The sequence below is a fragment of the Chinchilla lanigera genome, unplaced genomic scaffold (genome assembly GCF_000276665.1).
Source record: "Chinchilla lanigera isolate Chin_1 unplaced genomic scaffold, ChiLan1.0 scaffold00080, whole genome shotgun sequence".
In the NCBI taxonomy this organism is placed as follows: Eukaryota; Metazoa; Chordata; class Mammalia; order Rodentia; family Chinchillidae; genus Chinchilla; species Chinchilla lanigera.
Genome location: NW_004955481.1, coordinates 1,192,836 through 1,218,480, shown reverse-complemented (window position 1 = coordinate 1,218,480; position 25,645 = coordinate 1,192,836). Strand labels below are relative to the sequence as shown.

The 25,645-nt window shown below is 53.7% G+C and overlaps 3 protein-coding genes across 10 annotated transcripts in view; 2 read left to right on the top strand and 1 right to left on the bottom strand.

Moving 5' to 3' along the window:
* The window catches only part of Rtn4rl1 (reticulon 4 receptor-like 1), a 67,881-nt gene extending 58,829 nt beyond the window's left edge, over nucleotides 1–9,052 (bottom strand). For 3 of the 8 annotated variants that reach the window (XR_263761.2, XM_013503376.1, XM_005402600.2), the window contains exon 1: nucleotides 8,297–8,415. Coding sequence is in view for 1 of the 8 variants with exons in the window: in XM_005402601.2 (XP_005402658.1) it covers nucleotides 9,010–9,022 (13 nt within the window). In the remaining 7 variants the exon portion in view is untranslated. Of the gene's footprint in view, nucleotides 1–7,769; nucleotides 7,914–8,296; nucleotides 8,416–9,009 lie in introns of those variants that run through there. The other 5 variants (XR_263759.2, XR_263760.2, XR_263762.1 and 2 more) reach the window with 5 other exon arrangements.
* A 4,197-nt stretch (nucleotides 9,053–13,249) lies between these two features.
* On the top strand, nucleotides 13,250–24,053 carry Dph1 (diphthamide biosynthesis 1). The gene is made up of 13 exons (XM_005402598.2): nucleotides 13,250–13,444; nucleotides 15,302–15,454; nucleotides 15,571–15,634; nucleotides 17,252–17,373; nucleotides 17,809–17,966; nucleotides 18,122–18,243; nucleotides 20,652–20,720; nucleotides 21,065–21,221; nucleotides 21,352–21,452; nucleotides 22,514–22,592; nucleotides 22,912–23,052; nucleotides 23,223–23,330; nucleotides 23,965–24,053. Exons 1-12 carry the CDS (start codon nucleotides 13,384–13,386, stop codon nucleotides 23,310–23,312), a joined length of 1,317 nt encoding a protein of 438 aa, XP_005402655.1. The 5' UTR covers nucleotides 13,250–13,383; the 3' UTR covers nucleotides 23,313–23,330; nucleotides 23,965–24,053.
* Nucleotides 23,339–25,551, top strand: Ovca2 (ovarian tumor suppressor candidate 2). The gene is made up of 2 exons (XM_005402599.2): nucleotides 23,339–23,718; nucleotides 23,965–25,551. The coding sequence occupies exons 1-2, from the start codon at nucleotides 23,535–23,537 to the stop codon at nucleotides 24,459–24,461; spliced, it is 681 nt and encodes a 226-aa protein (XP_005402656.1). The 5' UTR covers nucleotides 23,339–23,534; the 3' UTR covers nucleotides 24,462–25,551.
* Nucleotides 25,552–25,645: the final 94 nt, after the last annotated feature.

The following is a 25,645-nucleotide window of genomic DNA, read 5'->3' as shown; positions in this document are numbered from 1 at the left end:
AGTATAAAAAAAAAAAAAAAAAAAAAAGAGAGAGGGGGGGCCGGAGGTTGCTGGGGTGATGAGAGAGGAGGGTGGCCTGGGCGGGTGGTGCTGGGGAGTGAAGAGGGAGTGGGCAGGACTGCCAGGGAGAGGCGAGAGGTGTCATGGAGCGAGGTGGTGTCCAGTTATTGGATTGGGGGTGGATAGGAGGATGGGAGAAGAATGCTGGTGCCAGATGCCAAGGTTCGGGAAATGAGGATGGAGCAGTGTGTTTTGTTTTTCTGGTACTGGAGAGTGAACCCAGGGACTCAAACACGAAGCAAGCTCTCTATCATAGAGCTACACCCAGCTTGCTTGCTTACTTGCTTACTTTTTATGGTACTGGAAATTTAACCTTGGGCCTTTGCACTGAGATACATCCTCAGCCCTTTTTCATTTTTTATTTTGAGAGAGGATCTCACTAAGTTGCCAAGTTGCCCAGACTAAGCTTGAACTTGCCATCCTCCTGACTCAGCCTCTGCAGTAGCTGAGATTATAGCATGTAGCACCACCCTTGGCTGGGGATGAGCAGCTTGCTGCAAGCTAAGGTAGGAGCAGGCATAGTCCCAGACATACCAGGTTGGTGGGTCTGTGAGACAACCGTGGAGGAGTCTGGGAGTCAGCCAGACTCACGGTCCTGCACATCAGGAGCAGCACATCAGGTAGAAATGGGATGGGGGCGTCACACACATGGTGGCTGGAATCATGAGTGTGCTGAAGTCCCACAGAGCAGAGTACAGAGGGGAGAGGGTCCAGGCATCTCCCGGGAGCCCATATTGAAGGATGGCAAGGGGAGGGGTAGCTGGTAAAGCAGGCTGAGGAGGAGAGAGATGAGGAAGCAGCCCTCGGGGAAGCCAGGGGGTACAGTATGGCTGACAGAGTCAAGTGCCACAGAGGCCAGGGAGGTAAGGGAAGTGTCTGGTAGGCTTAGCATCAGCCAGACTGGGAACTGGGTGGTGATGGAAAGAAAGCCAAACTCTGGCTTGGGAAGTGGAGGTAAGGAGGCCACCAGTGGCATGCTCCCTTCTGGGGCACTGAGAGGAAAGAGCTGAGCCATCACAAGTGTCTAAAATGAAGAGCAGAAACAGCCCACCCCAGCCCAGATCTCAAAGCCCATGCCGTGGCAACAGCGAAGGGTCCTGTTTGCCAGGACACTGGTGGCCTCCCCCCTGTGTACTGTGTACCTCGGAGGGGCCACTGGGCCTCTCGAGTCTCGCCTCCTGAGGGGCAGCCAGGGTGGCAGTGAGATATTCTGGGTTTTGCGACTGGGAAGCATTTGAAGAAATTGTTCTGCTGCTGAAAAGCACTTGAAAGACCATGTGTCTAGTCGTATTTCAGACTGGTAAACTGAGGCCCACAGAAGACACACGCCCAGGGTCCTGGAGAATCAGCCACAGAGCCCAGCCCAGGAAGGATAAAGTGAAGCAAACCCAGCCCTAACTTTGGGAGTATTCTCACCAGAGCTCCCCAGCCCCCAGGAAGGAAAGGGCTACAGCGTACCCAAAGCCAGGGTTGCCAAAGGACTGTGCTCAAGGCAGAGTCCCGCAGTTCAAGGAAAGAGACAGACAGAAAACACACACACGGCGTGTCACATGCAGCAAATGCTGATGAGAGGCAGCGGGTGAGCAGGCTGCCTGCAGCCCAGGAGCAGGGCCGCTTTCCTCCAGGGTCCGGCCTGCCTCACGCTGGCCACCCAGCGGCCTCCCTCGGCCTGCCCCTCTCAAAGCTGGCTGGCCTCAGTCCCCAGCCCATCTCATCACACGCTCTTTTCTTCCCCCAGCCTGGCCAGGCAAGCCCATGAATAGAACATTAAAGGCAAAACCTTCTAAAAGAAAAAGCAGCTCCCTGGTAGGAGTCGCCCCACTAAATGTCAAATGCAGAGCAAGGCTTCCTGCCTTGTGTGCTTCTCGCTAATGGAGGCACCTTAGCCTCCATATCCCATCATCCAATCGCCCTATAAATAAATCATCGTAAGGAGAATGCCAATTTTCCCCCTAGGGCCTCATGAATCTCTCTACATAAGCATACGTAAAGGCCTCCTTCACTATGAGTTGGCTCTGGTGCCCAGAGAGAGATGGCAAACTCTGTCCGGACAATGTGGGAGGCAGAAGCAAACTTTCACGCCACCTCCATGGGCTGAGAGCTGAGAGCTCAGCTTTTCTCCTGACTCAGGGAAGACTTTTGCTCAGTTTCCTGCAGACTGATGCAGCTGTCACCACAACGCCACTACCCTCTGGAAACAACCCAATAAACTGCCAAGAGGCCCCTCTCTGGGGGCTGCAGTGGTCTGTCCCCTGGCAGACGTGTGATGAGTCGTGCTCATGTACTCCCCGCGAGGGTGAGCCACACACCCACTCACCCAGCTTTGTTCCCGACATGTGGTGCACAGCGCTGGCCCGCCCACTCCTAAGGCCCCACACCGGCACGCCATGGCACCAAGCCATGCTAGTGGACCGAAGGCGTGAGTGCCAACGTCTGCTCCAGTGCACTTGGGGTGCACCGCTCCGCAACAGCCGACCTCTGGCGTGCACACTCTGGAAGACTGTTACATGCTTACCAGGTGTGTTTCTGCCCCCTCACACACATACACACACGCACGCATGCACGTGCCTGCACACACATGCATGCACACACACACTCTGTGTACTGTGCCAGCCCCCTTTCTGTGCCAGCACTGAGGAGTACAGAGTGGCTCCTGTGAATCAGATAGTAGGGGCTGTTTACAGTTTGGTCTCCACACTTCACTGACTGCAGAGAGTAATCTCAGGCTTGGAAGCACCCACCATATCTGTTAGATCGGACACCACCTCACCACCATGAAGGAGCCTCCACCCCAAAGTGGGATTCTGCTCTTCTCCCTGACATCAGCTAGACTTGGCCTCACTTCATCTTCTTTCTTTTCCAATAGAATCGCTGGCAAACTTGGCCTCTCTGCAGCTCAGCCATGGCAGGCAGGGGACAGGAGGAGTTCTGAGCCCTGCAGGTGCCGTCCTGGCTGACAGACTAGGGCTGGGCCATGGTAGCAGAGGAGCAGGTGCAGGTAGAGGGTCTGCCTCCACCAGCCTGCTCGCTGTCACCCACCTGGGCCAGTGTGTTCCAGGCCTGCTGCTTTCCAGAGAGCTATCAATGAGTGTAGGGTGTGGCTATGTTGGCCAGTCCATCACGTCAGCCAGGAAGGAAAGCCAGGGACAGCAACCTACAGGGAAGCCCCAGCCCCTAAATGAGACAAAGTCTTGACCTTCCTTAGAGGCAGAAATGTAGGAAGGAAGGTGCTGGTCTACTGTCCCATCTCTGTTCACAATAAAGAAATCTGCACAGAAGACACAAAAGCGGACAGTGTGGAAGAGGACAGGATGTGTGAGACAGTGGCTAGGGCTCCAGGTTGCAGCCAGAGAGCCTCTCGGAGGAACGCAGGAAGGGAGTACATGGGAACTACCAGGACACAAATGATTCAGCAGCCTGCAAAACAAATGTCATAGAAATCAAGACAGATGGGCACATGAGGCAGTGAAGCTCAGGGGTTGAGAACGCAAAGAAAGTATGGGCTTGGTAGACAGGCCTGACTCAGCAGTTTGTCAGCTGAGTGACCCAGAGACTGCATCTGCCTATGACTCCGTTTCCTCATTTTGTGGTACTAGGGATTGAACCAGGGCTTTGTGCATGCTAGGCAAGCACTCTACCACTGAGCTACATTCCTAGTCCTTTTTGTTTCGAGACAGGGTCTCAATCTCAAGATCCTCCAGCTTCAGCTTCCTGAGTAGCTGGGATTAGAGCCATGCATCGCTGTATCAGGCAGTTTCTTCATCTTTAAAATGAGGAATAAGCCGGGCATGATAGGGTATGCCCGTAACCCCAGCACTTGGGAGGCTGAGGCAGGAGGATTGTTGTGAGTTCGAGACCAGCCTGGGCTACAAAGTGAGCTCAAGGCCAGCCTGAACTGCATAGCGAGACCCTGTCTCAAAAAAAAGACCAAAAAATAAAAAAATAAAAAAATGAGGAATAAGCCCTTGCAGATCTTGCAGGGGGGCTGTGGAGATGGTGTGAGATAAGACTTGGAGGACACTTAGCTTGGCCCATAGGAAGTGATCGGTAAATCCATTCAGCCATTGTCAGTAAGTGGACAGGGATTGCCATAAGTAGATGTAAGGCAAACTGGAAAGAACAGCCCACTTCCTGCCGCCTGTTTCAGGCTACATGCGTATCTCCCACCCAGCACACTCAGCCAGCCATGCTCTGTGAGACCCACAGCAGCTTCGCCTTGCTGCAGGGATGGACATCCAGTCATTCCTCCTCACCCCAGCTTATCAACCTCTATGAACATTCCTGCACCTGGGGCCCCTAGGTGAGGAGCTTAAGACTTCCTCGGTCTTCTCCCAGGCCCTGTGGGAGCCCTCATACTGGGTCCCTGCCATCTTCCCCCTGACTCACTTCCACCCAAGGTGGCCTGGCCATTGCACCCCAAGGAAAAGGCTGCTTCCGGCACTCATCGTGGAGGTCCTGCTTTCTTCTGTCCCTGGAGGCTCTTGTTCCCATTTCACCAACTATTTTGCTTCCTCGGCCATCTGTTCCCTCCCTGTCATCTTCTTTCTGCTTTAACCTTAACCACCACTTTGCTGCAGATGGTACCAAACAGATCCGTTCTTGACATCCTTCAAGATGCTGCCCTCTCCTTCTCATCTCATCCGAGTGAACTGCTCTGTGCTTTCTCAGGCCTCAGTCCCAGACGTGTGGCCAGAGCTTGGAGCCGGATCCATCTCATAAGCTTCCCCCTCCTCGGCTCTATCTGTTGTCAACTCTGCCACAGAGCAGGGGGCAAACACCTACCCCTTCCTTTGCCTTTTCTTTTTCCTAACGAGACATCTTTTCACACGTGGCCAAGAACCTCTCCTGGCATCAAGTGTGTGTGGGCTCTCATTCCCTATCTGGTCTCCAAAACAGTGCCATTTAACCCTCAGGAGGGCTGGGGGCTGGTAGGCTGTGGTGGAGACCGAAGGTGCTGGGGCTAATTCCTACAGTGAAGGAACCGGTGCCCATGCTGGGAGCTTGGGTGCTGGACATTTTCCTCAAAACACAAACAAAAATAAACAACAACAGCAACAAAAAACGGACTTAGAGACTGCAGTGAAGCTTTGACCCCATACAGACAGGACAAGAACTAAACCAAAAAGCATTGGCTATGTCGTCTGAACTCCCAGGGAGAACACTGCACTGCCGTCCTGGCTCCTATTCTGGCTGCTGCCGAGAGTACTCATGCATGCGCTTTTCTTAGCAACTCTGCCTCTCCTCTCTGCCAGGGTGTCCGAGTGCTCCCCCAAACTTCTCATTGTGGGATAAGGACCAGGAGCTTCGCGGAGAAAAGCAGCACATTAGGAACTACACGTGAAGGAAGCGTTTTGGTGACGCTGGTTCCAGCAGGTCACTTCCTTAACTGGGACCAAAGTGATCTGAGAAGACTGAAATTGTACTTCAGCACTTGGTTTTGGGCTTAAAAGCCTCGTATCTCAGCCTTCTCGAAAGGGTTCTATTTCTCCTCCACACTGCCTCAGCTGCAGGAAAGGGATTCTTGGCCATCTTCTCTCTTCTCTCCACTGGGGCTAATAGGGGTATTGTTACCAATAGCTCTGAGTCCTGGTTGCCCCAAAGCGAGGCAGAGATGGCGCCTACTCATACATAGCCACAGACTCTGATCACCTAGGAAATCTCTGGGTTCAAATCCACAACTACCTGACAGCACCATGGTCCACCCTTCCCTCTCCTTTCCCTTCCTCCCACAAAGGACAAGCCCAGCTCAGCCACCAAGCCAGCCCATCAGCTATGGAAACCAAGAGAACAAAATGCATCTCACTGGGTTGCAGGCCTTAATCTAGCTCTTGCTGAATTATTCAGGGATGGCATTAACTTATAAATGAGTGTGTTTGACTGATTTTGTGGTTGATGTACAGATAAATTCTAATGAAAGACAGCTACAAGATTTTAAATTATTAATTAGACTGCCACTTAACAAAGCCTATTTGGCACTCTATTTCCTTGCTTAACAAGACAAAAACTTTAAGGAAAGGTTCTGTATTAGCCCAGAGGCTCTTGATTTGCATTCTGTTTTTATAGCTCTAAAAGTGAAAACCATAGATCCTGACCTTAAGCAGGCCACTTCTGGCAAAGCGAACCCCCCAGCAGGCTGTCCTTCCTTCCTGGATGTTGCTGGATAGCTTGGGGCTTTACTTGCCCTGCCTGCTTCTCATCTCTTTGACCAGAGGCTGGCTTTTTATATCTCTGGTTCTGCCAGGGTAGGCTAGGAGGTGGAAAAGCAGGCAGAGCAGCTGCTGAAGACTTCAGCTACCAGCACTGTCAGCAGCTACATCCCACTGGGGCTCTTCTGGTTCAGAGGTAGGACTATGACCAATAGAATCTATTCATTAAAAGATGCAAGATGATACCCCCCCCCATGGCCTGCCAGGGGACAATCAGAAAGCAGAGAGATGACTCTCATGGTCCTAGGTCTACTCTTTCCCCTCCCACAGGACCACAGGACCTATTCTTTCTTTATCCTTCAAATCTTTTCCCAAATAATAAACTATTAACCTTGCCATGCAGACTATATCTGATAGGTAGCAGCCATCTCAACTTATCCTATAACATTGTTGCTTGGAGCCTTTGGGAACAATTCTCAAAGCAGAAACGTCAATGGCCACCGCCCTTTACGTTAGCCAGAGGCACACCTCTGACTGTGGGCATACACCTAGAATCCACACAGAGAATCCGAGTGTCCCCTACATGTGTGCAGAAGAGACAAATTCAAGGATCTGGATCATGGGCTCAGGAAGAAAATTGCCCATGAAAGGACCAAAACAAAAGTCATTTGCCCACACAGGGTTCCAGTGGCAGTCTCCAGGCCACGCCAGCCCAGCCCAGCCCAGCCAAGAGGATTTTGTGCTCTGCTTCCCTCAGGCCAATCCATACACAAAACTCTTTGTTGGTGTAACACCTCTTGGGCCAACCAGGCCACCAGGCTTTGCAGGAAGGGAAAAACAGCCCAAGTGGCAAACACATGTGACCGACAAGCCTCCAGTGGTCACCTCTTGAGCAGGGTAACAAGCCTCCCCCCAGGGAGCAGCCCCCAGAATGCAATGGGCTTATCTAGAGCTGGGCCTCTGGCTAGCTAGGATGGGAGAGAAAGCCCCTGGTCAAGGCTAGAGCCTCCCTGGGCACCTAAACCATATAAATAAAGCATGTGGGCTGTTTTGTGGCTCATTTTTAACTGTAAACTGCCCAAAGACAAAAGACCAAACGGGACATGAGATGTCAGATCTTCTCTATTATCTCCATCACAGATCTGCAGCCCAGACATGGCGGCCTTTTAAAACTGCCTGAGAAACCTTCCCCACTGGGGCAAGTTTGCACGCAAAAGCTTCTCAGACCAAGGTCTGTCCTCAGTTCCGTAAAAAGAGCCTTTTCTGGGCAGAGACACTCCTGTTAGTGCTGCTGAAAGGACTTTTTAAGCACCTGCGAACAGGCAAAGGAACTGGGTGTATCCGGGAAGCTGTTTCTCCAACCAGCCACAAAGACCTTTTCCACACCACGGCAAAAGGCAGCAGTTTCCCCAGCACCGCACCGACCCACGTGGAGGGCACAAGTCATACACAAGTTTGTGACTATTCCTACACGACAGGGCAATCAAGCCTCCACGGATGGGCCAGGCTGGGACCCTGCTCAGCCTTTCCTGCCCCCTCGGAAGGGGTGGTATCTTCACCCACCTGTCTGACCTGCTTATCTGAGACTCTTCCATCACATCTACTTTTCTCCGCCCATCATGGGGCTTCACTTCCCCCATCTCAGCCACCTCCCCCTGCCCGTTTTCTCCTTTCCCATCCTGCTGTGAGGTCAGAATCTTGTGCTTACGACACCTCGGTCTGTTGCCATGGAAACAGGGGCGGATTAAGGCTGGAGCTCGGAGCTCAGGGATCAGGCCCCTCCACTACCTGGGTTCCAGCCTCTGCCGGCTCCTGCAGGGCCGGGGCAGCCAGCCGCAGGCGCCAAGCCTCGTCCATTACCCGGCCTGTGCCAGCGACCGGGGGGTCCAGGCTGGGTGCCACAGGCCGCTGGGACCTGGGAAGGGAAAAAAAGGAACGCAGAGGCCGAGCAGGGGACAGCGGGGCCCGCGGACCGATGGCGCGGTCACCTGCCCTCCCTTAGCCCTGAGGGACAGCACCCTGCACTACAACCACGTGGGGGCGCGGCGGGACTTCCCGGGCTCCCGCGCCAACTTTGCCGCTCTAGGTACCTGGCTGCCGGGGAGTCTGGGTGGGGTGGTTGCGGAATCAGCTCTCTTCAAGTTGATCTGGTACTGGCCGCACAGCCTGCCCGAGCCGCCCTCGCCTTTAAATCCTTCCACTCCAGGCATAAAGAAAGTTTGAACTGGACTTCAGGCGCTTGCCATTCCCCACCCTCTGCCGCTAGGCGCCCAGAGATCTTCCCTGGGGACAAAGCAGTCGGCCGTTTGAGAAGGTGCCCGCGACCCGGGCCCCACCACCACCACCGGAGAGCTAGGGCGCACGGCGCGCGCGGGGCCGCGCGGTGGCTGACTGCTGGCTGCACCGGAGCGCGGGTGGACCTGGCCTCGCGGAAGCGGCAGGCGCAGAGGCAGGTGTAGCGCGGAGGCTGCAAGTACAAAAACTTTACAATGGCAAAGCAAAGGTCCCAGGAGACCAGCTCCCCTTTTACCACAAATCGCTCACTCTGGTCTCGGACTGACCCTTCGAGCCAGAACCCTAGGCCTGGCCATTTGGTGCGTAGAGTAAACCCCCTGTCTCGCCACAGGCCACCGACGGGAACCGAGCTCCAGCAGCAGCCCCACGGTGGGCGCGTCCGACAAAGCCAGTCAGCTCGCTGGGAGCTGCCTCCCGGACCTCGAGCCCAGGCGCTGGACGGCTCCTCGGCTCACGGCTCTGCCCCGTGCGCATCGGACTCCAACTTGCCCCTGCGGCTCCAACTCACCTTTGCGAAGCATGTTGGCCGCGGGGCTGCCGCTCCGAGGTCGGCCTAGGCGCGCTCCCTCCCGGGATCCAGATTCAAATCCCTGGGCGCCAGCTGCAGCTAATCCGAGCGCGTCGAGGCGGGGGCAAACCCGGGATCCGCGCGTGCCCGGCGACCCGGCCCCTCAGGGGCATGGTGAGCCCAAGCCCCGCGCCGAGGGCACCGGCGCCCGCCAACGACCGCGGCGCTGCCTGGCAGCTCGGTGCGCTCGCTCAGCCCTGGGGCGAACCGATTGCTTCACGGAGTCGGCGGCCTCGTTCTGCCTCCCGGAGCACTTTGCAGGCGGTTTTGAGGGGGGACACTGCCCCCCGGCCGGTCTGCCGGCGGCGGGTCCCTCCTCTCCGCCCCCTCGGGCAGCAGCCGCGGCTGCTGCTGCAAAAGGGCGCTCGCACGCACAGCGGAGCTCGGGGGAAAGCGCCCGGCGCGCGTTTGCAGGACTGAGCGATCCGCGGAGCGGGGCGCCTCCCTTCCTCCCCCCGGCTTCCCCCACCTCTCCTCCTCACTCCCTCCCTCGCTCGCTAGCTCCCTCCCTCCCGCTCCACTCCCCGCCCCCGCTCACGGAGCGCCTCCCATACAAAATTTATGAAAGTGCTCTCAGCTCGCGGTGCCGAGCGCAGTCCTATTCCCAGGGCAGCGGCGCTCAGCCTTGCGGCGCCGCCTCCCAAGGTGTTTTCGATGCTCCCGCCCCGGGGGACGGTCCTCCGCCCTCGTCCGTCCAACTATCTGCCCCAGCCCCCCGGCCGGTCTGAGGGCCATTTGAAAGCCCCTCCAGGGCCCCGCAGGCTTCTCGGAGCCCGCACTCGCAGCCCAGCCCCCTCCAGCTCGCCCTTCCCGGCTGGAGGTCATCTGGAGAAGCGGCTGGAAGCGTGCGCCCTGCCGACCGCCTGGGACGCGAGGACCGCTGCCCATAGTCCGGGTCACAAGTCTGCACTCCTGACCCATCTCCTCTCTGGCCGTTACCCCTTCCCCTTCCGAGGCTCGACGGCTTTTCTTTGCCCAAACCAGCTCCAGCGAATCCTGACGTTCCCCCTCTCGTGTCCTAGGACACCGTTCTTTTGGGGGAGAGGTGCGGGGCTGCAAGCATTCTGGAAGGTCCAGTGCAAACTCCATAGGGAAGGACAAGCGTGGGGTTCAGATGGGTTATTTCATCCGAGGAGGGCCTCCGATCTCCTCAGACCCCTGCCCCGAGATTGGCAGAAAATGGAGGAGGGACCACTTAGTAAACGGTCCCACACAGGGCCCTTGGGCTGGGTGTAGAGAAGGTTCAGGCCGAGCAAGATCCTGGTTGGAGGCCGGCACCCCCTACTGGTCTGGGATAGGAGAGATTCGGAGGGAGAAAAAAGAATGGGCCAAGTCCTGTTCCCTCAACAACTATGTGAGATGCTACTATTCTGGAAATTTAGCTAATAAAGTCCCTGTCCTCCTGGAGTTTACATTCTAATAAGACCAAGTAAGAAAGGTCCAGACGAGGTGATAATGATGCCTGGAACGAAAAAAAAAAATCTAGGATATTCTGGAGCTGACATAGGGTCTGGGAAAGCTGCTTTGAGTAGGTGACATCTAAGCTAAGAACTAAAAAAAAAGGGGGGGGGGGCTGGGGATATGGCTCAGTGGTAGAGTTCTTGCCCTGGATTCAATCCCCAGCACCACAAAAAACAAAAACAAGCACACACACGCGCACACACACACACACACACACACACACGCACAAACCATCCATCTTTGGAGGAAAACTTGGCATAATAGGAAGGTCAAAAAGAAGACCATTATCCCTTATGCACTCTTACATGCAGTCACTGACACTGAGGGGCTGGCCTTGAGCTAAGGATAGGGGCTGTCCAAAAACTTATGACATAACAGGAGAAAACCTCAGAATGTATGAAGGGGCTCTGCTGGCTCTGTGTGAGGGTTGACTCATAATGAAGAAAGTGCACAAAAGAGAGGCCCTTGAGGGCTGAGTTCATGGGCTAAGGTGAATCACCATTCCAGGAAGGAGAGAATGTGCAAATGCCTGAAGGTGAGAAGAATCTCGTTTGGAAGATCACTCGGTTTGGACCCTCTTGGGGGTGGGAACAGAAGGTAGAACATTTCTTCTAATACCCTCTACCACCTGCAGTCCTGCATTGGCCCCATACCTTGCCTGATCCCTGACTGACAGGTACCAGAGCTGAACTCCAGGACACTGAGAGCTGCAGAGGTCCTCTGAAAAACTAGGACTGAGAGGTTGAACACTGGTTCAGTGTCACACAGCAGATCAGACATAAAGTGTGGGCCAGCATCAGGGTATGCTAATTCTTTGCACCTCCCCAAACCACCTCCCCATGACCCCCTGTCCCACAAACTCCAACATCTTATGCAAAGTTGGGAGGCGTGAGTGTAAGAAGCAGAGTTATTTCAGGCCTCAGGAAGGCCTGGTTGCTGCCTTGGAGTCCGGCCAGGAAGAGGGGGTGGCTGTAGGCAGGTGTTGTGGTGTAATGTGTGGGGGAGTACACTGTGCAGCCTTCTTGTCAGGAGGTAATTACTCAGACAGCTGAGTAACTCAGGAAAGGAGACCCCCATGTACAGATGGAGAGATCCTCAGCCCAAGATGAATGGCAGCCCCCAGTGTCCTGCACTGCAGGTCTCACATTTGTTCTTGGTGTCCCGTTCTCCTGCGCATCACTCGCCCTCCTGGGCCAGGACTGCTCTTGCAGGACAGAGGCTATGGGACAATGCTGTAAGAGAAAGGGGGCTTCTTCATGAACAGGTCTCACCTCTGACAGGGAAAGGCCCTAAGGGATAGAGCACATGCTCGGGGGATGCCACTGCTCTGTTGCAGCCAAGTTTTCCCTTTTGGAACGCAAAGCTGAAGCCAGAATTAAAGCTGGCCACTGGCTGGGTCTTGGAATGCTGAGGGGGAGGCACCGGTATCCTAAAATTCAGATCCTGCACCATAGAGGTTCAGAGAGGCCAAAAGAGATGGGAAATGCACGCTGAACTCCTGTCAAGGTGACAAGGGCAGGCATTCCTGGGATCATGCTGGCCATATCCTGGTTCAAGCTGTATCTAGCCTAAGGCTGGTGGCTTGAGGGACAAAGCACTGACCCCTTCTGCTCTTCTCCTTGACTACTCACTCCCAGCCTACCTAAGCATCCTTCCTCTCCGGACAGCCTCCCAGGCAGAGCCTGTCCTTAGCTGCTTGTTTTCACCTGCACCTTAATTAGGGGTTTCCAAGCAAGGAGGGCCTCCAGGGGAGCCTGAGGCCACAGAGTTGCCTTAAAGGGCCAGCTGTGCTCACAGCACCTTGGCAGAGAGGAAGATGGTGGCGGGGGCTGGGTGGGCAAACAGCTCTGGAATACCGCTGCTCCATGTGGCAGATTTTGCTGAGGGCCAGTTCCATCGGTACTTTGCTCTTCAAAGGTCAAGGCTGTCTCACTGGCTGCTCTGCTTTACTTCAGGCCCTAGGAGATCTGGCCACTGATCAGGAGAAAGGCGAAGCCTGAGGGGCAGCCGAGGCAGGGTAAAATATGTCCAAAATCCTGAAGGTTTACACAATAGAGTCCTCAGGCTACCCTGTCTTTCCAGGAAAGTACCCTGGGGTTCCCTGCCTTTGCTGGAGCTGGGGTTTCTCCTGCAGTTTCTCCTGAGCCTTGCCCACCATGAGCTCTAAAAGTGACGGCATTGGAACACTCCAGAAACCCACATCAAAGCTCTCAACTTGCAACTGGGCGGGTGGGTGCTAAATCCGGTCCTGCTGGAGCAGTCGGGTCCTCTGAAGTAGAATGTGGTGTGGTACCCCGGAGGAGCCAGCACAGCCCTCCTTACCAGGAGGGGAATGAGAGTGGGGAGCAGCAGGGAGAACTTAAGAGCACACCACGCAGCTACACAGGGGTCTACTGGGGGCCGGGGATATAGCTCAGCTGCACAAGTGCTTGCCTGGCAAGTGCAAGGTCCTGAGTTCGATTCCCGATACCAATAAATAAATATATAAAAATAAACAAGCATAGGGGTTCATTATTTTGGAAGTGCCAGCTTTGAGTCAGGTCTGGGAAGAGGGTGGTAGACGGGGTCGCAGGGAGAGGACAACAGCGATTGGTCGGAGACCACTAGGGATACTAAAGAGGAAGAGTCCAGGCCTTCTGGGCTGATGTGAGAACTACTATTGCCCCGCCCCTATCTCCTCCTTTCTGGGCTGATGTGAGAACTACTATTGCCCCGCCCCTATCTCCTCCTTTGTGGTCTCCACCTAGCGAGAATCACCGCCCTTCGCTGGCCAATCGGCGATCGATCGCAAGGTCTGCACGCTCGGCGCTCTTCCGGCGCTGTCTTTTTGCGTTCCACGTGGGCCGGCGGGCGATGGCGGCGCTAGTAGTGGCTGAGGCTGCGGAGCCGGGCAGCCGAAACGGCCCTGGCAGAGGTGGGTGGTGCAGTGTTGTGGCCTCCAGACATCGCATCTCGGGGTGAGGCCCCCCCTCAAGTCAGGGACAGGACCAGCCGCCTCTAACGACTGAGGTGCCTTTCTCCGCCAGATCCAGAAGTCTCTGTTACTCTTTCTGGGCCGCTCCCATCAGAGCCCAGGGGACGGGTGCTTTTTTCCCGAAGCCTTAGGGCGCGGTTGAGAGCAGCCGCTCCCGGGCAGCTTGTAGTCCTCACGTCAGAAAACACCCGCTGCCTTGGCTGGGTACAGACACGAGAAGATCGACGAAAGAGGCGGACCGGGGCGGGAGGGAAGGAGCCTGGTCGGCAGAGCGAGAGTCTCACCAGTGTGCTCTGCGGAAGTGCTTTCTGGGAAGAGCGTGGTTTCACTCACCAGGCACTAGCCGAGCGCCCTCTGAATGCCAGGCCTGCGCCAGGACTAGAATATCAGCCCTGGCCTCAGGAGCTCAGTGTCACTGTATGTAACACTGTTACGTACTGACCGAAACAGAAGAGAGCTGCGTGATAAAAGACGAGGTGCCTGTGGGCTCCAGGAATTTATTGAGTTGCTAAAACCAACAGCACCTCCCATGTCCCAAAGACCACAAAGGACTTGGGCCTGTCAGAAGAGGTTCTGTACACGGACCAAGAGGGCTGGGCTTGTTGTCCAAGACCTTGAAACAACTACCCGAAAACCAAATAATGGTACCATTTAAATAAGGTCTCTGCACCCCAGCCTGCCAGGCTAGTTGTCCACTGCACCCCCTCACCCCAAGCACTCCTCCCATATATGGTGGGTGCAGGCATAGATCTAGGAGGATCCTGTCTATCGTAAGGGCCTTAGCAGAAGTTCTGGCACATAATACAGGCTCAATAAATATTCATTGAATAATTTCTTGCCCTTTCACATTCCCAAACTGGTGCCTAAAGAAATACTGTACAAGGTACAAATTCTCTGATGAATGTGATCATTATTTTTTATCTACAATGTACCAATAAAATCTGATTAGAAAAAGAAAAAAAGATATTGTACAGAGGGCTTGAGCTAAACTGTATTGTAGAAAAGAGGACAGATTAAAGACTGCAGCCTTGCCAAAGAGCACCGACATTTTTTCCTTTATTCAAGAGTTTGTTGTTAGCATGTACCCTGTGTCTTTCCTGGGGTGGAGGTAAGAGAAATAATGGAATTAGGAACTCGTTAAATCAATTCAGTGTATGGTATTTGTTTCCCTTTTAAATGAGGTAAGAGAGTATAAGAAAAAGTACAAGAATTAACCAGTTAGTCTGTGGTTCTCAAGTAAGGACAGCAGTCTATTAAATTAGTCTCTCTCTCTTTTTTTTTTTGAATCGGGAATCGAACGCGGCACCTCTCACCTTTCACAGTGCCAGGTAGGCACTGTGCCACTGAGCTATATTGCCAATCCAGTCTATTAAATTAGTATTTGTAACATTTTATTTAGGAGCCCAAGACTATCAGGTATTCTTGCGGGTAGAGGGACATTTCCCCAGACTGGCTGGACTAACTGAACTGTTGGGTTTTCATGGGGTGATAGTATGGACTTTTCCCCTGAGTCGCCTGCCCGTCCTCTGCTGTCCTGAGGTAAGGGATGAACCATACCCCCTCATGGCTTCTAGTCTTTGATTCCCAATAATCTTACATTATGGAAATTAATCGTGTAAATTTCCTCTTGATTTAATGGGCTATTTCTCTACCTTCAGGACTAATTTAGTGCAGCAGAAAGCCAAACCAACCTCACTGATATCTGGGATCTGGCCCTTAACCTTAGTGGATTAACGGTTTAGCGGAGTCTGGCTATGGTCTAGGCCAGTTACAGACTCAGACCTTTGTTTGTTATAGGTCGGGCCACTAGGGGCCGCTTGGCCAATCAGATCCCCCCTGAGCTCCTGAACAACCCCCAGCTACAGGCAGCCATCCAAGCCCTACCTTCCAACTACAACTTTGAGATCCCCAAGACCATCTGGAGGATCCAACAAGCCCAGGCCAAGAAGGGTGAGCCTTCAGATATTAAGCTGGAGAGGGGGAATGTTGTCTGGCCCAGCGGTGGGCAGTGGACCTACCCCAGCCTCTTCTAGCTCTGCCTCTTATATCTCTGCTCTGTTTTACAGTGGCCTTGCAAATGCCAGAAGGCCTCCTCCTCTTTGCCTGCAACATTGTGGATATCTTGGAAAGGTGAGACTAGGGGTACTGGAGAGGAGGCTGGCCAAGACCTTCCCTTGCTCATTACAACCCTACCTGTTGACATGTTTTTTTCCGTCTGGACCTCTGCCTTCTCCCTTCCTTTCCCACAACCATCCATGTATACACAAAGGGAACAACCCAAAACAAAAAATCCTAGTTCACTGAGAGCCATGCTTATCCGTGCACATTTCCCCTCCCCTAGAAAATTAAGATGAGAGGAAGAAATTTGTTTCTCTCTTCAAGGCCTAGAACAGGTGGTAGGACCTGGGGAGGAACCTGAGCATATTCACGGTTGATCCTGAAATGGGCTGAGGTGTCTGGCTGGAGGTGGTGGGTGGCAGTGGTGGTGCCTTTTTCTCAGGTACATTTAGGGAAGCTGGGCATGGATGGCAGGAGTGAAGATGCCTAGGGAAAGGTATTCAGTCCCTCTACCCTGGCTCATTCTAAGTTTCTTTAATACAATGAGCCATCCTCAGGAGGGGGGTGAGTGCTCAGCCATCTGGAACCAGCACAGGCAGAGGGAGGGGGAATGAAGAGAGGGAGGTCATCTCGTGCTGAGAACCTCCTACTCCCCTGCTGCTGCCCTGCCCCCACTCTGCTCCCCCTTTCCTCCACCACAGACCCACTTCCCTGCTCCCACCCTCCTGCCCCTTGGGGATGCTCTCTGGGGCTCAGGCCAATTTGCATACATTTTAATCTATAAAAAATTAAGTGCTCTGGCTGACTCAGAGCCTGGGCTGCATTCTAAGGAGCTGAATAATCTTCTTCTGCGCACAGCCTGATTTGGGGAAGGGGGTGGAGGAGGGGGCTGCCTGGCAGCAGCTCACCTTCCCCCACTACACCCCAGGAGAAGAATGGAGGGAGCCCAGTCATAGAGCCAGATGCCATGCCCCAGGTGTGGGTCTTTTATTTAAGAGCTTGGCCTCTTGCTCTGTTCCTTGGCGAGTTCAAGGGGTACAGGGTCTTCCCCGCCCACCCCAGTCCCCGTGATTCAGGCCTGGCAGCAGATTCCAAGGCAGTGTGCCGGCCAGAGCCCACTCCCACTCTTCCTGACACATGCGGCGTGTAGGCGGTGCCATGTGCTGTGGGGGAGCTGTGTATGGGTCCCCTCATTCTGGGCACCCAGGGCCTTGCCTATGGGTGGGGAGGTAGCGGGGGTCCAGGCGAGAGGGAAGCTGTGTATCCATACAACCATGCCCACGCACACCACAAGGCTGGGGTATGGGAGAGGGGAATCTTCGCATGTGTGGATGTGCTCACTACCCTGGGTGAGATGAGTCAGGGCCTTGAGGGTCTGTGTTGGGGCCCATGCGTGCCTGCCTGAGGGTTGGGGGTCCCTCTTGCAGTCTGAGCCTGGGCTGAGGAATCAGGGTGCTGCACAGACATCCTTATGCAGCAACTGTTCCAGGAGTTGCTGCCAGGGCTGAGGGAGGTGGCAGCTGCACCCCTCCTACTCTTTGTTGGCAGAAGTGGCAGCTGCCAACCCAAGGAATTGGGAGGGAAAAGGAGGGAGGCGCTGGGGCCTGAGACACCTCCATGGATTTAAGGCTCTCTCCCACCTCATTCCTCTTGTCACTGCCCAATTGTTCCCCACCCGCACCCCTGCAGATTCACAGAGGCTGAAGTGATGGTGATGGGTGATGTGACCTACGGGGCTTGCTGTGTGGATGACTTTACCGCACGGGCCCTGGGAGTGGACTTTTTGGTGCACTACGGCCACAGCTGTCTAGGTATGGTGGGCTGGGACTCCTGGACTGTCAGGGAGGTAGGCCGCACGCTAATCTTTATCATAGTACTTCCTTGTCCCACTTACAAGCCTACCACAGGCAAGTCCCTTCTGGTCTCTAGGATGGCCTTGGTCTTCCTGCTCTGCAGGTAGATCTTTCCTTTGGATGTGGTTGCCTTGGAAACTATGCTGCTGTCCCAGATGTGTGTGTTTGAAAGGTTTTTGGTTGTACAGCAAGCTGGGCCTCCAGCCGACTGACAGAGAAGGAGCTTCTAGGGGACCTGTGACCCCCGTCCCTCTCCAACTTCCTCATTCTGCTCCTTCCCCCCACCCCCGGCTGAAGCCATAGCCCTGGCTGCTTAGAGACCAGAGTCCAGGGCAAGTTCTGTGCCCTTCTTCCCTTCCAAAAATAGTTTCCTCAACTCTTCTGTTCCTCTAGTTCCCATGGATATCTCAGTCCAAGACTTCCGGGTGCTGTACGTCTTTGTGGACATCCGGATAGACACTGCCCACCTCCTGGACTCTATCCGCCTCACCTTCCCTCCAGACAGTGCTCTTGCCCTGGTCAGCACCATTCAGTTTGTGTCAACCTTGCAGGTAAGTATAGTGAGAATCCCCAGCATCTCGTGGGGCAGACCATGGCCACTGTCCAGGCTGTTTCTGGATCCCCATGCCAGGTGGTCTGCACTGTTCCTCTGGCCCTTACTCCCCTTCCCGAGCCGCTTGCTTCCTTTCCTTCGTTATCCCTACAGGCAGCTGCCCAGCATTTGAAAGCTGAGTACCGTGTGTGTGTCCCACAATGCAAGCCCTTGTCCCCTGGGGAAATTCTGGGCTGCACATCCCCCCGGCTGTCCAAGGAGGTAGACGCCATTGTGTAAGTAAAAACTGGGGGCCATGTCATGGAGACATTAGAAGTATATCCTGGGGGGGGCTGGGGATTTAGCTCAGCGGCAAAAGCGCCAGCCTGGCAAGCGCAAGGTCGTGAGTTCGGTTCCTGGTACCAGAGAAAAACAAAAAAACAAAAACAAACAAACAAAAAAAGAAGTATATCCTGGGAAAGAGTCTGAGGTTCATCATACAGGAAAGGAAGCTGAGTCTAAAAAGCTCCTTACCTGCATCAAGGCTGCACCCAAGGTCACCCTGCAAGATGGGACTAAATAAGGAACTACACTTGAGGTTTACTGTCTCTCTCCAGGCTTTGTCCACCATCAGAAGGCTGTGTCTGAAGTGGGGACAGGAATCAGAGGGCCTAATGGGGAGGGGCTGAAGGTGGGACAGAAATGGTGGGAATATAATTGGAGAAGATGGATGGGCACGCCCGGGCTGCAGCCCCATTAATTTAGCATCCGGACAACTAACAAGCAGGAGCAGTGTGTCTCCTGCTGCCTAATTATTTTAGGTAATGGAAATGCTTAATGTTGTGTGAATGCAGCCAGCCTCAGAGCCAACAGCTCCCCCACCTGGGACTGGGGAGGGGAGCCCTGTGCCTAGCTAATGACAGGAAAAGAGGGAGGGGCACTCCCTGACGCAGTCCTACCTCTGGGGCTTTGGATGCTGGCCCCATAAGCCTGCTGCACCCACATAGGGCACCCCTGCCCATAGGCCCACATCCAGGCCCTCCCCATCCCAGGCCTGACAGCTCTGCTCCCCAAGGGGCATTCCCCATGTGTCTATGCCTCTAACCCTGAGCTCCAGATGCTTCCCTTGGGGGCTTACAGGTATGTGTTGGGGGAGGGATTCCATGAGTGTTGACTATTCATAAAACAAAGTGTGATCTCCAAGAGGGGGAGAAATGGCTACCAAGAGCAGATTATCTTTCATGCTCTGGAGTTTCCATGGCCTAGAAAGGTACTGTTAGATAGCATCTTTTAGGGCATGCTTGGTAGAGGCTGGCAGCCAAGCCTGGCAGCAGGTCTCAAGTATAGTGCTTCACAGCTGCTTAACTTTGGGCAGGTGTCTTAACATCCCTGAACCTCAAGTGTATTTTCTGTAAAATGGGAATATTAAAAAGCCATCCATGGTGGGATATACCAGTAATCTTAGTACTCCAAGGCTAAGGCAAGAGGATTTAAAGTTTAAGTCCAGCCTGGGCTACATAGTGAGACCCTGTTCTCTCACCCCCAAAACAAAAGAGCAAAGGCAGAGGGACACTATCATTGTCTGGAGATTACCTGATAGGACTGGGTGAGTTCATGAACACATACATTTCAGGTACTTAGTCTAAGCCTGGAAAATAGAAGGCATAAGTCCTAAGAAGCAGTAGCTACTCTTATAGTTCAGTACTTGGATCCAGGAGCTAGTTTGGGAAAGTGTGTCCAGTGTATACCCTGAACTCTTACTTTCAGCCAAGTGACCCCCTGAACGCTACTTCCCAAATCTGTGTTGAGCTTGGTAAGAATCTGTTCCCCAGCTTGTAGACTACATTCTATAGAGACCCAAGTGACTTTACCATGGCCTTGTCTGTTCCTGTACTCTTACTCCAGAAGGCTGGGGTGAGGCAGTTCTTAGATTCTGCATCACATAACTGTGGGAGAGGGTCTCGCAGGCATCCCAAGTCAAACACTCCCCCACCCCCGCTTCAGTGTGGAGGAGGACATTCCTTGATTAGAATGCATTGAGGACACAATGATTTGTTTAACCATGAGTTTACGATCCTCCTGTCTCAGCCTCTTGAGTGCTGGGATTACAGGCATGTCTCAGATTACATGTGGAAAAGGATAATCCTTTGATTACCCTTGCTAAAACATTTTTGTATCCACCCACTAGTACTAGCTACCCCCTAGGTTCTCGCTTAATAAAAGGTGACTGAAATTGGTAGGCGGGAAGCTAGCGGCGGCAGTCCTAGAGGCTGTATGCCCCCTGACCCAAGACTTTTGCCTCTCTTGTTTTTCTTGTCTCTTTTTACTTTTCTTATTGATCCACGGGCACCTCGTCCTCAGGACCAGTTCACCCTGGAGAGATAGGGATGAGTAGTCCCACACTTCAGGACTGGGGATTAAACAGAGTCTTCACTCTGAGCTGCACCTCCAAGCCTTTTTTATTTTGAATAGGGTCTCACTAAGTCCTCTAGGCTGGTCTTGAACTTGCAGTCCTGCTGCCTTGGCCTCCCAGAATACTAGAATTTCAGGTGTGTGGTCCTACACTTGGCTGAATTCCTTATTTTATGTAATAGAAACTAAGGCCCCAGAATGGAAAATGATGACTTGTCCTAATTTTCATATAGCAGCATGGGCCTCTTCTGCTGCCCCACACCATACTTACAGCTTCTTTCCATCCCTGCAGGTATCTTGGAGATGGCCGCTTCCATCTGGAGTCTGTCATGATTGCCAATCCCAATGTCCCTGCTTACCGGTATGGGCTGGGCTGGGCTGACTTGCTATTGAGGGATAAAATTCCCTCCCCTCAGACCCTCAACAGACTGAGACTTCCTCAGCTCCCAGCCACTACATGGCACCCAGTCTTAAAGGCTTGAGCACTTGGGTTCTGCATCTGGGCATTAGACCCAGGACTACTGTTGCCCATTTGGGATTCATACTGAAATCCTAAGACCCTCAACTCTTGCCTGCTGCATCTATGGAACTGATCTTCGCACTGGCAATCCTTGTACTTTTCTGGGGCCTGATTTCCTAATTACCTGAATGAGGCAAGAGTTTTAGGAGTGGCTGTCATAGTGATCCTGGCAACTTCTTTTCCAGATATGACCCCTACAGCAAAGTCCTGTCCAGAGAGCACTATGACCACCAGCGCATGCAAGCTGCTCGCCAGGAAGCTATAGCCACTGCTCGCTCAGCCAAATCCTGGGGTCTTATTCTGGGCACTTTGGGCCGTCAGGGCAGTCCCAAGATCCTGGAGGTCAGAGAGGTTGGGATGGCCTCAGGAGGAGGGGGCTAACCAAAACTCCAGCTGGGAAAATCAGTCAGCTATGGGATTTAGCTTTGGCTGATCATTGTGACCCTAGTGTGGCCTCCTTCTCCACAAACAGTACCTGGAATCTCGACTTCGAGCTTTGGGACTTCCCTTCGTGAGGCTGCTGCTTTCTGAGATCTTCCCCAGCAAGCTCAGCTTACTTCCTGGGGTGGATGTGTAAGTTTTCTCCGTATCTACCTAGCTTGATTCTGGCTAAGAGCTTGGTCCTGCTTAGCAGATCAAAGGCTGCAGTCAATGGGAATTGCTTTCATGATCATGAAATTTTAATGTTCACCAAGAATTTCCCCAGCAGGGGCTACCCTTGGTCATGGGTCACTTGCTTTGTCTCTCTTTGAGGCTCAGAGGCAATGGCAACATCACAGTAGTTCTGTGAGGTGAGTCTGAGGGGCGCTTTCTGCCCACACCCTACCAGGTACTAAATTTGGTTCTGGAAATACTGTCACAGGTGAGCTGCCCTCAGTGAAGTCAAAGGAAGCAACAGGAGAATATAAGCAACAGTGGGCTGGGGATTTAGCTTAGTGGCACAGCGCCTGCCTGGCAAGCACAAGGTTTTGAGTTCAATTCCCGGTACCGGAAAAAAAAAAAAACAAAAAAAGAAACAAAAAAAAAGAGAAAGTAAGCAACAGGATAGTATTCTAAACTGGAATAGGTGATAAGTCTTTACTTTAAGATTCACAAATCCTGGATGGACGTGGTGGCACATGCCTGTAATTCCAGCACTCGGGAGGCTGAGGCAGGAGGATCGTTGTGAGTTCAAGACCAGCCTGGGCTACAAAGTGAGCTCAAGGCCAGCCTGAACTGCATAGTGAGACCATGTTTTAAAAAGACAAAAGAAGCCAGGGATATAGCTCAGTTGCATAAGTGCCTGCCTGGCAAGCGCAAGGTCCTGAGTTTGATTTCCAGTACCAAAAAAAAAAAAAAAATTTCAGATTTAAAAAGACGAACAAAAAAAAAAAAAGATTCACAAACCCTATTATTGCCAGGCTTGGTAGCACAAACCTATAACCGCAGCACATCAATTACTGTGAGTTTGAGGCCAGCCTGGGCTACAGTGAACTCAAGGCCAGCCTGAACTATACGTAGCAAGACCCTATCTCCAAAAAGACAGAAAAGTCCCATTATTAATGGGTATGTTGGGGACACTGTCATGTCCTTCAGCATGCTGCCCAGGAGCAGGGAGACCCCTATCTCAGGTCTGACCAGGCTTCTCTTCCCAGGTGGGTGCAGGTGGCATGTCCTCGCCTCTCCATTGACTGGGGCACAGCCTTCCCTAAACCACTGCTGACACCCTATGAGGTAACACCAAATTTTGAAAATCCATGGGAGAACAGGCTCTGTACTTCATTCTGTCAAATAGGGCTCTGAGGTGGAGTGAGATGGCTGGGCAGTGCTTAATTCTACTCACAGGTTCTGACTTCTGTCTTGAATCCCTTAGCTGTGTCACTTTCCTGCTGTGTGTGGCCTGATGCAAGTTGCTTAACCTCTCTGAGCCTCACATTTCCTTCCTGCGGTATGGGGATAATATACCTTTCATAGGCCATTGTGAGAACTGAATTCAATAATCCCCCTTCAAGAAAATGTTGGCAAGTATTACCGTCCTGTTTTCCTCCACCAGGCAGCCGTGGCTTTGAGGGACATTTCCTGGCAGGATCCCTACCCCATGGACTTTTACGCCGGCAGCTCCTTGGGGCCGTGGACAGTGAACCACGGGCGAGACCGAACCCCCCACGGCCCTGCCCGACCCGAATCGGGGAAGGTAGCCCAGGCTTCAAGGAGGGAGGAAGGGCAGCCCATGGGCGCGGCCTTGGCACTATCGCCCTCCGCGGCGGCATGAGCCGAGGCCGCCACTGTGCGGCCGCAATGGGAAATGCACTGAAGTGAAGAGGGGGCCACGGAAGTGAGACTGACCCAAATCTACGACTTCAGGCGCAGGAGGGATCCACGCGCCCCTCTCCAGGCGCGGCTTGCAAAGGTTGCAGCTGCGGAGACCAGAAGGCGGTGACGCCGGCTCCTTGAGACGCCCCGCGGTCCCAGGTAGACGCTCCGCGTTGCCAGGTTACCTCCTCTCTACTGGCCCCACCCTGCCCTCCGCATTGTTATGGCAACGCCCGCTTCCTCCAGGGCCTCCTTCAAGGTGGTGCCGGTGTTTGGTCCCGCCCCTTGCGCCCTCTACTTCCGTTTTGGGAGAGATCTGGAGGCTTCCGCTTCCGGTGCCTCTGAAGCCCGCTGCCCGGCAGTATGGCCGCGCGGCCGCCCCTTCGCGTGTTGTGCCTGGCGGGTTTCCGGCAGAGTGAACGCGGATTCCGCGAGAAGACCGGAGCTTTGAGGAAGGCGTTGCGGGGGCGCGCGGAGCTCGTGTGTCTTAGTGGTCCCCACCCAGTCCCCGATGCAGCGGGCCCCGAGGGTGTCGGGACAGACTCCGGTGAGACGAGCCCTGCTCTGGGAATGTTCCCCGTCCTCCGCCCTGCCCCGTCCGTTTACCATCCCCACGTACCCTGTCCTCCCGGGTCCCTCTCACCGTGTCCCTCGGCGCGGACGCCACCTTGCGCTCCCCGGCTTCCGTTTTCCTCTGTCCCCGCTCTTTGCCAAGCTACTCATTGCCGCATTTCCCTCACAGCCTCTCCCCGCTGACCCCGCCCTGATGCCACCCGTTTCCATTTGCCTTTAGGGACCTGCCCCCCGGAGGAGCGGCCTCGGGGCTGGTGGTTTTCGGAGGAGGCAGACGCTTTCAACGCCCTGGAAGAGCCCACGGTGTGCCGCGGCCTGGAGCAAGCCCTGGGGACGGTGGCACAGGCCCTGGACAAGTTGGGGCCTTTTGATGGACTCCTTGGCTTCAGCCAGGGGGCTGCACTGGCAGCCCTTGTGTGCGCCCTGGGCCAGGCTGGTGATCCGCGCTTTCCCTTGCCTCGATTTATCATCCTCATCTCTGGTTTCTGTCCCCGAGGCCATGGCCTCAGAGAACCTATCATGCAGAGCCTCTTGTCACTGCCTTCGCTCCATGTTTTTGGGGATACTGATCGAGTCATCCCCTCTCAGGAGAGTATGCAGCTGGCAAGCCGATTCCCGGGATCCGTGACCCTAACCCACTCTGGTGGCCACTTCATTCCAGCCGCTGCACCTCAGCGCCAGGCCTACCTCAAGTTCCTGGACCAGTTTGCAGAGTGAAAGATCAGCAAACACCTCTGCCCTTGCATTCTCCCACCTTGGGGCAGCCTCTGTGACGTTGCCTCACTCTTTGAGCGCGGTGGAGGTCCTCTGGGACCTCTGCTGTTGTGCTGACATGCTTCCCCTCAAAACCAGTTAAAAGACAACTATCCATACTCAAGACTACTTATGTGACCCGTGCTCTGCACTGGAGAAAAAGGAAGTAGGCCACCTTAGTGGATTTTGGTCTCTGAAACTCAAACGTGAACAGGGCTGGGTGTGATGGTGCATGCCTTTAATATCAGCATTCTGGGAGGCTGAGGCAGGAGGATCACTGAGTTCAAGCCCAGCCTTGAACTACACAGCAATACCCTGTCTTAAAAACAAAAGAAACAACAAAAACATGAAAAAGATGAGAGAACCCTGGATGAGGGAGAGTGGACTGGCAAGAACTGGTACCACTGAGTGCCAGTGAAGCGGTAGTTTGTATTTTGAGTATCTTTTTCCTGGTACATACTGAAAAATAATTTTTTTTCCTAGCTGTTCACAGCCCCTTGTTCTCTAGCTATTCACAGCTTCTTGGCCAGTACCAAGGCAGGAGTTGCTTCCAGTTATGAGCTTCCAGGACAGGCTTATGTATGTGGGCACTCAACATTTTTGGTGGAAGTCTTAAGAAATTGAGGGCCAAGCCTGGTGGCACTCACCTACAATCCTGGCATTTGGGAGGCTGAGGCAGGAGGATCCTTGAAAATTCCAGACCAATCTAGGCTACATAGTGAGTTCAAATCCAGCCTGAACTGCATAGTGAGATCCTGTCTCAGAAAGAAATTGAAAGAGTTCGTGGCTGAATCGTGAAAGAATTTACATCTGAGTTTTGGAGAAGAGATCATCTGGCAAGGCCCTGCCTGGCTTCTTTCATCCTGATTCCTGAGTTCTGTTCCCATCTTCCCTCAGTCCCTGCCTTCTATTTTCTCCACCATAACTGTCCTGCCCCTCTAAACTATGAATTTGAAGGGTGGGGTGTCGCCAGACCTTGGGCAGAGGCCAAAGTGCACTGAATAACTTGACCACATCTGCAGAGTTTCTGAAATAAATGCTATTCACAACTGGTGATGTAATTAGCATTGTTGGTGGAGCCAGGCTTGGTGGTGCACACCTGTAATCCCAGCTTTTGGGAGGCTGAGGCAAGATGGCTGTGAATTCAA

Excerpts from the sequence above, each read along its gene's own strand:
- Ovca2 (XM_005402599.2), top strand. The coding sequence starts at position 23,535 with ATGGCCGCGCGGCCGCCCCTTCGCGTGTTGTGCCTGGCGGGTTTCCGG. Across the intron at positions 23,719-23,964 it reads GGGTGTCGGGACAGACTCCG|GGACCTGCCCCCCGGAGGAG; the intron begins GTGAGACGAGCC and ends ATTTGCCTTTAG.
- Dph1 (XM_005402598.2), top strand. The coding sequence starts at position 13,384 with ATGGCGGCGCTAGTAGTGGCTGAGGCTGCGGAGCCGGGCAGCCGAAAC. Across the intron at positions 15,635-17,251 it reads ATTGTGGATATCTTGGAAAG|ATTCACAGAGGCTGAAGTGA; the intron begins GTGAGACTAGGG and ends GCACCCCTGCAG. Across the intron at positions 17,967-18,121 it reads AGTTTGTGTCAACCTTGCAG|GCAGCTGCCCAGCATTTGAA; the intron begins GTAAGTATAGTG and ends TTATCCCTACAG.